This window comes from Augochlora pura, chromosome 11 (assembly GCF_028453695.1).
Source record: "Augochlora pura isolate Apur16 chromosome 11, APUR_v2.2.1, whole genome shotgun sequence".
Lineage (NCBI taxonomy): Eukaryota > Metazoa > Arthropoda > Insecta > Hymenoptera > Halictidae > Augochlora > Augochlora pura.
Window position 1 is genome coordinate 18294878 of NC_135782.1, and position 14299 is coordinate 18309176.

The window sequence follows — 14299 nt, forward strand, 5'->3', positions numbered from 1 at the left end:
TCAAGAGGGAAGCTTCACCTTTCCAACGCCCCAAACCGAAGTGATCTACGATTTCTTTTCGCCGAGTTATCGCTAATTATGTGAGCTCATCCACTTTGGACCCGCCAAGGGACGACCATGGTCAGACAGAAAAATCGCACTATCTTTGAGCTGCTGTAATTTCGCTCAAAATAATCGCACGGAGATGGGCCTAGCCTCATTTTAAAGGGGAAAATCTGCTCTTTCAGAAGCCTTAGGCTATTTATATCGACCTAGTGGCAGGGTTACGTCATCTCCGCGATGGTAAGAGAGAGAAGGAAGTATCAACACATAGATTAGGGAATACCGGTTCGGAGACACAACATTCGTATGTAAGTGCTGACCTTGTCAACACAGTATACTGTTGGTGTCTAAGGTTATCGAAACCGCAGCGTATAAAAACATTGACCGATAACTCCCATGAAATCTGTCGACCATCTTCAGTGACTGTAGAAACACTGTGCAACATGTGGACGAAAATCACTGGTTTGTTCTTGCTGCTTGCTGTCGTGACAACTGTGACCGCCGACGAACCAGGTACAGCTGTCTTCTTAAAATTGGAGGAGCGTGAATCTATCGTTGCAAACGTTTCAGTTTGATCGGCTTAACTGTGTTCATTTTCTTTTCTTGCAGAAAGGAGATGCGTGGAGGGAAAAAGTTATAACGACGGATGCAACAATTGTGTTTGTATGGGAGGCCTAACGGCGTGCACCGAAATGGCGTGCGGGAAATACGACCCTGATACAGGCGTTTTCGAGATGGTAGATATACTGCCTCCTCCGGAGGACTACTGGGTTGCCTAATTACGGTGTGACTGTTGAAACTATGCAGTGTCCTAATTCCTGTATGAATTTCATATATAGCTTGTGCTGTTACTAAAAATATTATATGTTCTTATATGTTCCGTCAGAAGTTGTAATAAATGTTTTCGCGGCAAAAGCTACCATGGTTATTAAGAGGGAAGCTTAAGCTTTCCAACGCTCCAAACCAAAGTGATCTACAATATTTTTTAGCCGAGTTATCGCTAATTATGTGCGCGCATCCATTTTGGTCTCGCCAACGGACGACCATGATCAGACAGAAAAATCGCTCTATCTTTGAGCTGCTGTAATTTCGCTCAAAATAATCGCACGTGGATCAGCCTAGGCTTAGTTTAGAGGGAAAAGTCTGCTCTTTCAGAGACCCTAATCTATTTTTATTGTTTCTATTTTTTTATTGGAATCCAGGAGAGCAAACTTCGGCCGTATAATTGCTAAAATTACAGAATCCGTCAGAAATACTTTTGACAATCTCTGCGATTAATAATTTCAATTTCCATAATAAATAAAATATGATCACCGACCCGTCACGTTACGGCATGAAAACGATCGTCAAGCAACGTCGCCGAGATGGAATTGCGTGACACGGTCGCCGATGGTTTCTTTATCCCAGGTGATTTCGCCAGGCAATTAGGTTTTACAGCGCAGTGGCCGATTTAACACGATACTCGACCGATTGTGCAACATCCATCTCAGAGTCTCTGAGAGACACCGTGGTCGAATAGTGTGTGTCTGTGCGTGTGTGTGTGTCGTAGGAAAGGGATTAGGTGAGCCGGTGACGGTAATTTGTCACGCGTGCATGACGTCGTTCGTTGCCTTTCAACGGGGCGAGTCCTCGTTATTGGTAACAGGACAATCTGAATACCCCGGTGACACGGACCCGGCGTGTGTCCTGGTTCGCACGTATATCACACGCAAGCACACACGTGTGACATCCCACGCGTCGGATGCGCAGGGAACCCCGTCGACGTCGTCGTCCATGCTGTGTGCCGTTTGACGGCCGACGACGCCTTCGGGCATCGCCGTCCGATGACCTACGCCAATTCCCATCGGTAGAAACACCGCATAACATTCCATCGTAATCCTCCTCCGCTCATTCCTCTTCTCTTTATGGCCGGTCCAACGAGAAAAATTTTGTCGCTGTTCGAAGCGGAAAAACCATGGTCGTAAAACGTGGCTTCAATTAAAACTTCGGAATCGTTTACGTTCAATCTGATCGCGCGATCAACGGCTCGGATACAAAGTGCCGATGAAAACTTTTTAGTGGCTGAGAGAAGGAACGTTATTAATAATAAAAGATGAGGTTTCAATGTTTCTGTGGTGGTTAAACTTGGTGTAAATTGTTGCAACGAGTGGATATTGCAGTAGTGATTGTGTCTAGGGCTTAGCAAGAGTCGAGATTATTGGGTTTTGATTGCTTTTTATTTTGTCATAGAAATGTTCGATGTTGGATGCAGAATAATATTTGATAGGGGATAGAGATTGATGTTTAATATTGAATAGTGAATGGGATGGTATTCAATATTAAATACTGGATAATATTCAATATTGAATACACTGTAATATTCAATATTAAATACTGGATAATATTCAATACACTGTAATACTCAATATTAAATACTGGATAATATTCAATGTTGAATACACTGTAATATTCAATATTAAATACACTGCAATATTCAATATTAAATACACTGCAATATTCAATAGTGAACACAGTAGAATATTCAATATTGAACACAGTAGAATATTCAATATTGAACACAGTAGAATATTCTGTATTCAATAGAGTGCAATATTTAATATTGGACGCAGTATACAGTAGAATATTCTGTATTGTGTACAGTGTAGTACTCAATCTTGAGTGCTGAATAGTATCCAAAGTATTGAATATTGAATACAGGATAATATTCAATATTGAATACAGGATAATATTCAATATTGAATACACGATAATATTCAATATTAAATACAGGATAATATTGAATATTGAATATAGGATAATATTCAATATTAAATAACCTATAACATTCAATATTGAATACAAGATATTATTCAATATTAAACATAATATAAAATTCAATATTTCACACTCTATAATATTGGATACCGATCAAAGCATAAAATCCAAAATTAACAGCAATACAATATTAAATATTAAACAGAATATAATATCCAATATAAACCACACTATACCATCGACCATTAAACGCAGTACAATATCGAACAGCAACTACAGAATAACACCGAACGAAATCGATAGCAGCCTCGATCATTCCGAAACCGACCGCCTCCGCTAAAATCGTTTTCTCTCCGTTAACAATCGTTCCGCAGCCGGGTCGGGCGGCAGTATTTTCACCACATTCCGTCCCGTTGTCACATCAGCATATAAATCAGGCGTGGCCCGACGTAGATCTATCAACCGGTCGCCGGATCGATAGGAAGAGAACGGCGCCGGTGACAGATTAATCTCGAAGTGCAGCGCGTGCACGCTGCAACCTATCGAACCCGTTCGCTCGCCGCATAATTCATTACTTTTTCCGACCGGGACGACGACGACGACGAGGACGAGGACGGTAGACGGTAGACGGTAACCCGGTGTTCCCGGCCAGACCGATCGGACAATCGACGGATCGGCGAAGAAATCGAAAGCCCTGATCGAGTTTTCGCGTGCTTATTACCGATGCACCCGGCGCAACGTCCGCCGCTAGATCGATACGCGCTTTCGATTTCCGCGCGAGGTACGCTCGTTTATTTCGTAGAACGATCGTACACGCGCTCTGTTATACAACCGTCGTGGTAGTCTCCGGTCGAGAGAGCTCGCACGATTTCGTCAATCGGCGGTTAAGGCGAAACCGGTCGCCGCGCGGGATCAACTATTAATCGGGTCCGAACGGGAATGTCGAAATCGTCGTCGTCGTCGTCGTCGTTGTAGTCGTCGTAGTCGTCGCGAAGGCAACCACTTCCGCCTGCAACCGGCCAGGTAATTAGCATTAAATGTGTTATTACAGGCGCGGAGCGGATAGCCGCTGCGCACCTGGCCGATGCATAAACGACCGCGGCCCGATTCGCGGGGCCTCTGCGAGAGAGCTTATTGACAATTGTGAGATACCATCTCCGACGAGAGACGACGACGGGCTATACTAATGCAGCCGCGGTTTTTCTATTCGGCCGTCCGAAGATTGAGCTGACGCACGTGTTTTCTGCGTAACGCTGACGCAATTGGTTTAGGCGAGCGCTCAACGATCTACCTGCGCGCCGCGTGTACACGCGGAATCGGGAGCGTTCTGGCGAAACTTCGGAGATTTTGCCGATTGAAAATAATGCGGTGCTTACGCGGAACTTGTTTAGGAAAGTTGGACACGCGTCGGACAATCCTTTGTTCAGATCGTCGGCTTTTCGTATATGGTTTGCTGGATCGCGGAGGGAAAATTATGCGGCGAGGAAATCTTATTGTCTGACGCGTTGCGAAATTGTTTCGTGTTTTAAATTGGCTTAAACGCTCTCGCGTCTAATGGGGAAATAGTCGGGGGCATTCCGGCCACGTGACTTAATGTAATGAACATTCCACATTGACAGGGTATTCTATTTAATATTGAATGAAATATGTGTTTGATGTCGAGTAGAATACTGTGTTCAATATTGAATAGGAGATAATATTTAATATTTTAATAGGGAATAATATTCGATATTGAATTGAATAGGGTATTCATCATTGAATAGAATATTTAACATTGAGTCGAATAGGATATTCAATATTGAGTTGAATAGGGTATTCAATATTGAATTGAATAGTATATACAACATAGAATAGAATATTCAATATTGAATTGAATAGGATATTTAACATTGAATAGAATAGGGTATTCAATATTGAATTGAATAGGGTATTTAATATTGAATAGAATAGAGTGTTTAATATTCAATATTGAACATTGGATACAGTATAATATTGAGTACAGTCCATTACCAATAGTGCATGAACATATCCCACACATACAAAAATCACGAAATATCCGAAGAATTATTTACGGATCCCAAAGGTCCTCGCTGAAGCATGCATCACCGCGAACACAATAGGGTATAAAATTTTGTGGCCGGCACGGTCCCGACGCTTTGAAGTCCCCCGGTTTCGTGTTGGATACACGAATGCCACGCGCGCGATGTTACCGTCACGATTAAGTCGAAACGTGGTGCGAACGAGATATTATCGTTCACCGGTGTGTAGTCCTCGGTGTCTCGTTAATTACACCGCGAGCGGTTTCGTGTCCCAGAACGGACACGAGGAGCCACATGGATCCTTTCCGTGCACGACCGAGAAACGTTTCGGGCCCTCGTAAAGCGGCCCTGCCCGGTTTTCCATAAATTCGGGGCGAGCTTTGCCGCGGAGACTGCGGCGTTATTAGCGCGGCTTAATTATGCGTAACGGGGTAACGAGAACGCCGCGGAAGTTTCGGCTTGATTTAGCGGATTTTGATTTCCTCTGGGAACCGATTCGATTAATCGCGCGCATTCTGACCGAGTCACTTGCGACCCACGTGTCGGCGGTTAATAAAGGTCACCGTATGGAATTGCATATTTTTACGAGCCGGTCGACGAAATTAATGACGCAATATTTATGGATTTTTACGGAGGATTAGAACGTCGGCCACTCGATGTACCATCGATGCATCGCGATACGTGTTAGGACAGCGTAATCAGCCGCGCCAGTAATTCTCCCGCCGTTAAGAATACGCTGTAAAAGTCGACGTACCGTCTTTTTTCCCAATGGTTTATCCCGCGCGCGCGCACGGAACCTAGCATTTACGCTACCACGACTTTCGTATAAATCAAAGCTTCGTTTCGTGGCGAGTCGCTGCACGACCATAGATAGGCATAATATCTTACGTCGAGGTCAAGGCGAATGTGTCAGGCTCGTTTACGGCTCACACACGTGTTGGTATTAAACGCCGCGATTCATCAGACGGAGAAGAAGATAATCTGCACCTACGCCGCGAGTGGGATCTACCGTAAAATTTCCTCTGCCGATACCCGGATTAACCAGGCGAAAGCGACGGATAATGCCGTGGAATGCGGGGACTCGCCGTTCTATGAAACTGTGTCGTTGCCGGCTGTCGATTCTATCATCAATTCGCAGTTTTACATGCGGCTCTATCTCGCGCTAGGATCTGGCAAATCCTTTCCTTCGATCCGAAGATTTTATCCGCCGTAGATACGGATAGAAACGTTCAGCTGCCAATGCGCGCTGGCGATTTTTAATAAACGTTCCATTTCGTCAGATATTAAAAGTAGAATGCCGTACCTAGATTCTATATTTAATATGATATTTTTACTGAAGGCGAATGTTCTATTTTATCCAGTGATGAAGTGTACGATATTAAAAGGAGAATATTGGTCATTGGTCTATGGTGAATATGGAATATTATTCTGTATTTAATATTTAATATAATATTGTAGTTGATATTGAATATTGTACCCTATTCAATGTGAGAGATTATTCTGTATTCAATATTGAATACCCTATTCTATTCAATATTAAATACCCTATTTGATTCAATATTGAATATCCTATTCTATTCAATATTAAGTACCCTATTCTATTCAGTGTTGAATACCCTATTCTATACAATATTAAATACCCTATTTTATTCAGTGTTGAATACCCTATTCTATTCAATATTAAATACCCTATTTTATTCAGTGTTGAATACCCTATTCTATTCAATATTAAATGCCCTATTTTATTCAGTGTTGATTACTCTATTCTATTCAATATTGTATACCCTATCCTATTCAATATTGAATACCCTATTCAATATTGAATACCCTATTCAATATTGAATACCCTATTCTATTCAATGCTGAACATTCTATTCAATATTGAGTATCACAATCATTGCACCCTTCTATCTAAATACTCTACTATCCGAACGATGCCATTCTCGCAATCATTTCGTACAATCTACGCTCCATAATCCAGACATTCTCGCAAGACAATCTTCAACTCGCGATCATAAGAACGTCTCATCGCGGATACGTCAGCGTCATCGGTGTCCATCCAGGTTATCGTTCGATCATTAAAAACTCCGAAAAAAAAATCAGAAGTATGCCCTGGCGGTCGTAAATCCGGCTAGACGTAGGAACGGCGCGTACGTACTTAAAGACACACACAGAGCGCGCGATATACATTCGAGAGAGATCCGCTCGGCGCGATTCCGCGGCGAGGCGTTCGCACGAGTGAGTCGTAAAACTTTCTCACCAGGGCACCGCGCGCGGCGCGGGCAAAGTGAAGCGGCGTGCTCTCTCAAGGATCCCGGGCGAGAGAGGAGAGGATCGATCGCCCGCGTGCGTGACCGTGGAAAGAGAGACCTAGGGGGCCGGCGCGGAACGAGACGCGGAAAAGGAGAGCCGGGAGGGACGCGCCGGGGAAGACGTCAGCAGGATACGAATCCGCGAAGGATCCGCTCGTCGGCAGAAGCGTCGTCCAGCGGCAACTCTCTCTCTCTCTCTCTCTCTCGAGATATTTAGCGGCGATCGGAAACAACAAGCTGCCGTCTAATCACCGATCGACTACCGCGGCGGTCCCTCGAACCCCTTCGGAGAGGCCCCGCCGTGAGCGTGTGAGCGTGTTCCCCGGGACCGCGACTGAATCACGCTAACTAGGGGCCAGGCCGATCGGCCCTGAAGACCACACACCGCTCGCCGCTTCCTCGCCAGAGATCAAGCACGGGAGAGAGCAATCCTGTGCTACTGCTCTTGACGCTTTTAAGAATTCGAAAGATTCAACGTGGCTGGGAGATTGCTGCTTCTGGATCTGACGGGATTCGGAGCAAGAGGAGTGGTCTAAATAGTCTTCTGCGGCATAGCTAGATGTCTATGTTAATTGATTGATCTCTAATTGGTAGCTATTTGTTCTATAATCTTCAATAATATACTTTGGGCTAAGAGTCATTTTAGGGGATCAGTTCAAAGGATTTTCAGTGTAGGTATAGTCTGGAGGGTGATATGAAGTCTCCTGTAGCTTTGATAGATGTCCATGTTAATTGATTGCTGTCTAATTGGTAGCTATTTGGTCTGTAATCTTCGATGAGGTGCTTTGAGCTGATAATCTCTTTAGGAGATCAGTTTCAGGGATTTGGGGTCTAGAATACGGTCTAAAGGGTGATATGTAGTATTCTACAGCATTGGTAGATGCCACGTGCAGGGGTTTAACTGTCTAAGTAGCGGTCAATTCGTAATTGATGGGGTACTTGTTGCAGAGTGTCACTGATGACTCCAGGACTATCATTTTAGAGGATATGCAGCCTAGGTTACAGTCTAAAGAAATATAAAGACTCTAAAGTACTTTAAGTCCTACCTTCCATATAAAACAACTAGTAGATCCTACCTGATCTACTCAGATCACTTAGAACCTACCTAATCACTTAGAATAAGCTGACAGCAGTCACAGAGTTCACTATAGAAAATTCGATCAGGCAAAGGATTTTTTGGCTCTATTAGATCTGGACAGATCAATAGCCACCCGCCCGATTTACATGCTCAAAGTATCACCGCTGCGCGCCAGGCATGACTACTATCCTTTTAGGGGATACAGAGGCTAAAGTATCTGATCTAACCCGAACAATAGCTACGCAGTAAATCCTGCTCGCAGAAGCATTCAACTGAAATACTTTTGGAATAGCTCCGACTTAATTTCCACCTCATTGACAGCAAACAAATCCTATCAGAGGCTGTGAAGGACCTACCGATTTGTATCTCCGCGAACAATGTAACTACGCACGTCAAAGCGCTGCGCCAAACTGGAATTAAAGCGTACACCAACCTTTCCGAGCGCAATAGACCGTAGTAGAAGCTATTACTTCTTTTTCACTAGGATAATAATACTATGGTTCCATGCACGTCAGCTTGGGACTTACGATGCCAATATTATGAAAGACGCTTGATAAATGAAGTGTTAGACAACAGCGCGACCAAGAGAATGTTCCGAAGAATCAATATGTTTCGCGACTCCTTATGGCCAGCTGCTGTCTGACGCGGCAGAGCGCTACTTTCGCTCGAAGAACAGCTTTAACCCTTTACCGTCGTTTGCGCGTGGACGGGAGACTCGTTGTAGTTGAGTATCAGCATCTTTCACTTCAAGAATAATTAAATCGATAACGTAAGCTTGATTAATCTAGCTCTAAGTTAGATTTAGGCATGGATTAAGTCTGAGTTATGCCGCACATAGGTCTCCATATGTCTGTGCTACGTTCATTATGTCTGATAAAGCTCCAAGTAAAACTTAGGCGTGGATTCAGTCTGAGTTATGTCTGATCAAGCTCGAAGTCAGAATTAGGCATGGATTAAATCAGACTTAGGCATGGATTAAGTCAAAGTTATGCCTGTATTAAATATGTTATATCTGATCGAGGTCTAAGTCAGACTTAGGCATGGATTAAGTCTGAGTTATGTCTGATCAAGCTCTAAGTCAGACTTAGGCATGGATTAAGTCTGAGCTATGTCTGATCAAGCTCTAAGTCAGACTTAGGCATCGATTAAGTCTGAGTTATGTCTGATCAAGCTCTAAGTCAGACTTAGGCATGGATTATGTTAAAGTTATGCCTGTATTAAGTCAAAGTTATGCCTATATTAAATAAGTTACGTCTGATCAAGCTCTAAGTCAGATTTAGGCATGGATTAAGTCTGACTTATGTCTAAGATAGGTCTGAATATGTCTGTGCTAAATGGGACATGTCTGATCTATGTCTAAGTCAGACTTAGGCATGAATTAAGTCTGACTTATGTCTGAGATAAGTCTGCATATGCCTATCCTATACTGCTTATGTCTGATCTAGCGCCTATCTCCTCCAACTCTAATTGTTGCTCCTTCCAGCAGCAGGAATAGAGACGCCGTTGCATATAAAGATATTATGCAAGGAATGGCTTAACCGGTGGTCGAATTACCGGTGAATTGGCGCGATCCAGCAGCTCGGCTAAGTGGAATTTATCGATCGATATGGGCCGGGTACGTGGGGACCGTGCCGGAAGGGACGCGATCATGCGCGACAACAATACCAGCTTATCACTACGCATCGCGCATCCCCACGGACAGCCAACCAGATCTAAAACGATCGGGGATCGCGTTCACCGACCCTCCGGGATTCAACGTGGACGTCTTCCCGGCTTGTTATCGGAAGATTGTCACGCCGGTAGATCCGTATCGATCGTCGTAGTTCACCGGCTCTCTCGACTGACCGGTGTTGTTTCTCCCGTTGCACCTGCGCGACTTCGCGCTGCTCCGTTCCCGAACGGAAAGCCGCGTTTAAATCGCCGCGGTAAATTGAGCGTTCCCGATGGGCCCTAGGGGCCCCCTTGTCCGGGGTCCCCGTCCGGTTCCCTGTCGGGGCCCGGGTTTAATAGGGAAATAAAGCAGCGTCGAAGTACGGGGCCACGGCGCGACGATCAAGTGGAATATGACGTCGTTTGGTCAGACGCGGTTTCGGTGACCACGTCAGCCGTTCGTGACGCGCATGCGGCATTGCAGCGATGCCATCTTCTGCAATGACTTCGTGATCATTTCACAGCAGATTTAACTCAGTTCAATTTTAATAATAGCAATAAATGCTTTATAGCCGCCGCGAGGAAAGAAAATCAGCTAGTACGCACTTTCTCGCAGTTTCGTAAAACAGAAAATTTTTTTTAGGGATTTATTTTAACGGGAGCTTGTAGAGGGAAGTCAACCCTTTATAATGGTGTTTTTGAAAGTGATCTGCGATTTTTCTGTGCGGTTTTATCGTATTTTAAGTGGAAAGTGTGAAGGGGGCAAGATGTGGGCACCTTGCTAGTTGCAGGTTTGGATTAAAAATTCTGTTATTAAATATTGCGACTGGATTTCTCTAAATAAAAAATTGTTTCTGATAGCGCAAAGTTAGACGAAAATAAGGCCGTCAGAATTATTTAGCTACCTGCATCACAGACTTCACAAAAAATTCGCGAGTTCGAGACATTTTTCGAACCGTCGCGACGCGTCGCAGAGATTACCAAAAATTTCTCAAATTTCGAAATTCTGTAACTTGGTGAAAAAAAATCGTGCAATAACTTTTAGGTGCTCATTTTAAAGGGTAAAGTCTCTACTTTCACACCATCTAACCCGTTTTTTCCTATTATTTTTATACAATTACCAGTAACTAAAAATGTTGGGCATGCTAGGCTCTACGCAATCTGCGCTTTAAAAATGCTCACCCACAGCGAAAATCCCCGAATAAAATTACAAATTCACACGATCTCGCTACATCTGTATCAGCCACGCCTAAGACAACTAAATCATTCGCGGTACAGGCCGGCGACCGTCCAGCCCGCTCTCGTAACAGGTAACCAGCCGGTCCGCTATCTGAACGGAACAATGAAAACGCGAGCGAACAATAAATACCGCTAAATTACGGCGCATTAAATAGTCAGAGATACGCGCGGTCCGGCGACACGGTACAATAATTGCGTGTCATTAGACGGTATCGGCGGAGCGATATATTATTAGGTAGCCGGTGTGTCTGGTTACACGGCGGTCGGTTGACGCCGGTGTTCTCGGCTCGGTGGCACGTTTCCACCGATATATTTATAGGACCCGTTGGCCACCGTTAATTAAAGGAAAGCGCCGTAAACGTCCTCTCGCCGGAAAAAAGAAAAGGAGAACGACGCCAGGACCGCGACGACGGCGTAAGAAAAGAGAAAAGGAGGACGGGGAGTCGGATCCTCGAAGGATCAGGGAGGAGAATCGTCGGCGAGGCCGTGAACCGATCGGATGGGGCCAGCAGAAAAAGTTGGTACGATCGATCTTTCGCTGAAATGACCATAGCGGAAGGCTAACCCCGATGCAAGTAAAAGCGATAATGCCTCGGCGACCACCGCGAGGCCTCGAGAACGTAAAAGTACACGGGGCGGCCCCCACCAGTGCCTCCTCCCCCCCTCCGTCTCTAGCTCGTATCGCCGCCGCGCAAACAACCGCGCCGAGCGGCGGGGCCCCCGAGTGTAACGAGAGAGCGAGACGCACGGTGAGCGCGCACGCAGTCGATACACCAGATAGTGATTGATGATGATTAGCCGGCGATTTGCCGATAAGGGAATGTACCGCGCCAAGGTAAGCTCTCCGCGGGGCCCGTGGCCGGCCGGCTATGATACAGGGTACGATATTGGGGCCCCGTCTGTAGCGACCGTGTAAATTGCTGTACAATGAGCAATTACGATGACTTTGCGCAACGAAACGGGCCACTTGGTTTCAGCGATTCGCGGATGGCATCCCTCTGCGCTGTGACGCACTCCAACTTTCATTATAGCTGCGAGATTTAGATTTTGGGGACCGGAAATGGCAGACAAAAATCTAGAAATGTTGTCAAGAACGTCATTTTAAAAATGGAGCATTAAATATAGCGAAAAAATATAGTAGGTCTAGGTAGCTGTGAATTTGCGAATTTTTTGTGGCGACCACGAAGCAGCTAACGCAATAGCGTCTACTACGTTTAATTAGAAGTTCTTTAAACTAACAAAGAGCAATTTTTAATCGAAGAAATTCGGTCGAGTCTTTGAGTAAAAAATTGTTGAACTCAAATCTGTAGTTTGCAATTAAAACTAGTGTAAAAGCGTGAGAAAAAATCGTAGATCAATTTCTGAGGCGTCATTTTAAAGAGGAGACCTTGCTTTATAAGCCCATAGCCAAGGCAATATGGAAAAAATTTTTTGGAATCCTGCAGAGTGTCAAAATCAAATACTAAGCTCGTAAACTTTCAAAATTTCACTTTCCAGGTCCATTTTGCAGTTAAAATGCAATAAAACCGAGAGAAAAAATCTCAGACCAACTTTTGAGCACTCATTTTAAAGGGGAAACTTTCCTCTACAAAATGGTGCTACGTGAATTGCAAGAAAAAAATTTTCAAGCACGGTACACTACTACAAACTTCTAACTAATTACTGTACGACGAGTAATGGCTGTGGACTTAATTTATTTCCAAGCACATAAATATATTTTAACTTCATATTACAACTCTATATTTATCCAGTAAAACCCACAGAACCCGTTTATCACAAAACAAACGGTACAAATAAAAATATAAAACCAGTGTTTTATGAAGTACATCGTTTTATGGATTCGTGTTAAATGGTCAATCAACAGCGAAGCATTTATCCATTACAGCATTAAATTTTATCGCAAAATAAACAAGATGAGGGGATAAAGAAATTCCATACGTCTTATTCGATAACCATAAAGCCCGCGAACGACGCATCACAGTATCCATAAAGCGTTCATAAACGTTCCCTATCGAAAACGGAATGAAGTCAGGCAATTAACATAACCGTCCGGGATTCACCGGCAATGAATATGTATAAATCGTGGTCAGCGTCGGGCAATAATAAAGCACAATGAATATGTAGGCGGTAGCGGATAAATCTTGTAGATCACGCAACAGTGTTGCTCGTCCGGTTCCCGGTAACATCGATTCCCGGTTTCGGATGCTGGTGCTACCGAAGGGGTTGCATTTGCTATTCCAGCTGGCGGCCACGGCCGTATGAATATTCCTTTCGGCGGCAACGAGTTTCTTTCGGAGACCGGGCCGCGCGAGCGCGCGCGCTCGCGTTCACCTGCACCGTTCGTCTTCGTCACCGGGGCCCCGAAGACGCGGCGCAGTATAGCCCGATGACCGGCGTGCCCCGTCATTAGGTGTACGCGCTACCGGTGTACCGGTTTTTCCCTGCGACCTTCCTTCACCCTCGCCTCCCTACCGTCCCTGCCGTCCCCTCCCCTCCCCACCCCTCCCCTCCTGCGTCGCGACGGCCTTTCTCCTCTATCGCGGCGAGCAAGAAACTGTTTTGTTCGGTTCTTACTCCGCCGCTCGTTCCTGATGTATTTCCACAGATATATATGGGGTTTAGTGAACCCTCGGCGACACCATAATACTGGACGCTCTGCTGGGACGAAGTTTTTTTGGGTGGACAGTTTAGAGGACGAGATCTAGCGGAGGTTAGGTTGTTTTATAATGCAGGAGACTGTAATGTAGGAGTTTTGGGTTGCAGAGGTCAGAACAGTATGTCGAAGATAAGTTAGGTAACCTTAAAAGAAAAATACGTGGGTATGCTCTGATTTCCCCCTAACACCATACCGTAGTTCATTTTCAAACCCCATAACCAGTTTCCAGAAAATAAAATAAATACGCCTATCCATTCTTGGCCTACCAAAGTGACCTATTGGATTTTTAGTCATCAGTCTAGTATATCTAGGATAATGCACCTAACCTCAACAAAAAAATACGTGGGTATGCTCTGACTTCCCCCTAACACCATACCATAGTTCATTTTCAAACCCCATAACCAGTTTCCGGAAAAAAATAAATACGCCTATCCATTCTTGGTCTACCAAACTAGCCTATTGGATTTCTAGTCATCAGTCTAGTATATCTAGGATAATGCACCTAACCTCAACAAAAAAATACGTGGCT

The 14299-nt window shown here is 44.5% G+C and overlaps 2 protein-coding genes across 2 annotated transcripts in view; both read left to right on the forward strand.

The window, feature by feature from the left end:
* Positions 1-14299, forward strand: part of LOC144476782 (uncharacterized) — a 454423-nt gene that overhangs the window by 304799 nt on the left and 135325 nt on the right. The window lies entirely within an intron of this gene.
* On the forward strand, positions 440-848 carry LOC144476786 (uncharacterized). Its single transcript, XM_078194012.1, has 2 exons — positions 440-555; positions 652-848. Exons 1-2 carry the CDS (start codon positions 486-488, stop codon positions 819-821), a joined length of 240 nt encoding a protein of 79 aa, XP_078050138.1. The 5' UTR covers positions 440-485; the 3' UTR covers positions 822-848.

What these genes read in the sequence shown, in the direction of transcription:
- LOC144476786 (XM_078194012.1), top strand. Translation starts at nt 486, where the DNA reads ATGTGGACGAAAATCACTGGTTTGTTCTTGCTGCTTGCTGTCGTGACA. An exon ending in TGTGACCGCCGACGAACCAG is followed by an intron (nt 556 to 651) that starts GTACAGCTGTCT and finishes CTTTTCTTGCAG; the next exon opens with AAAGGAGATGCGTGGAGGGA.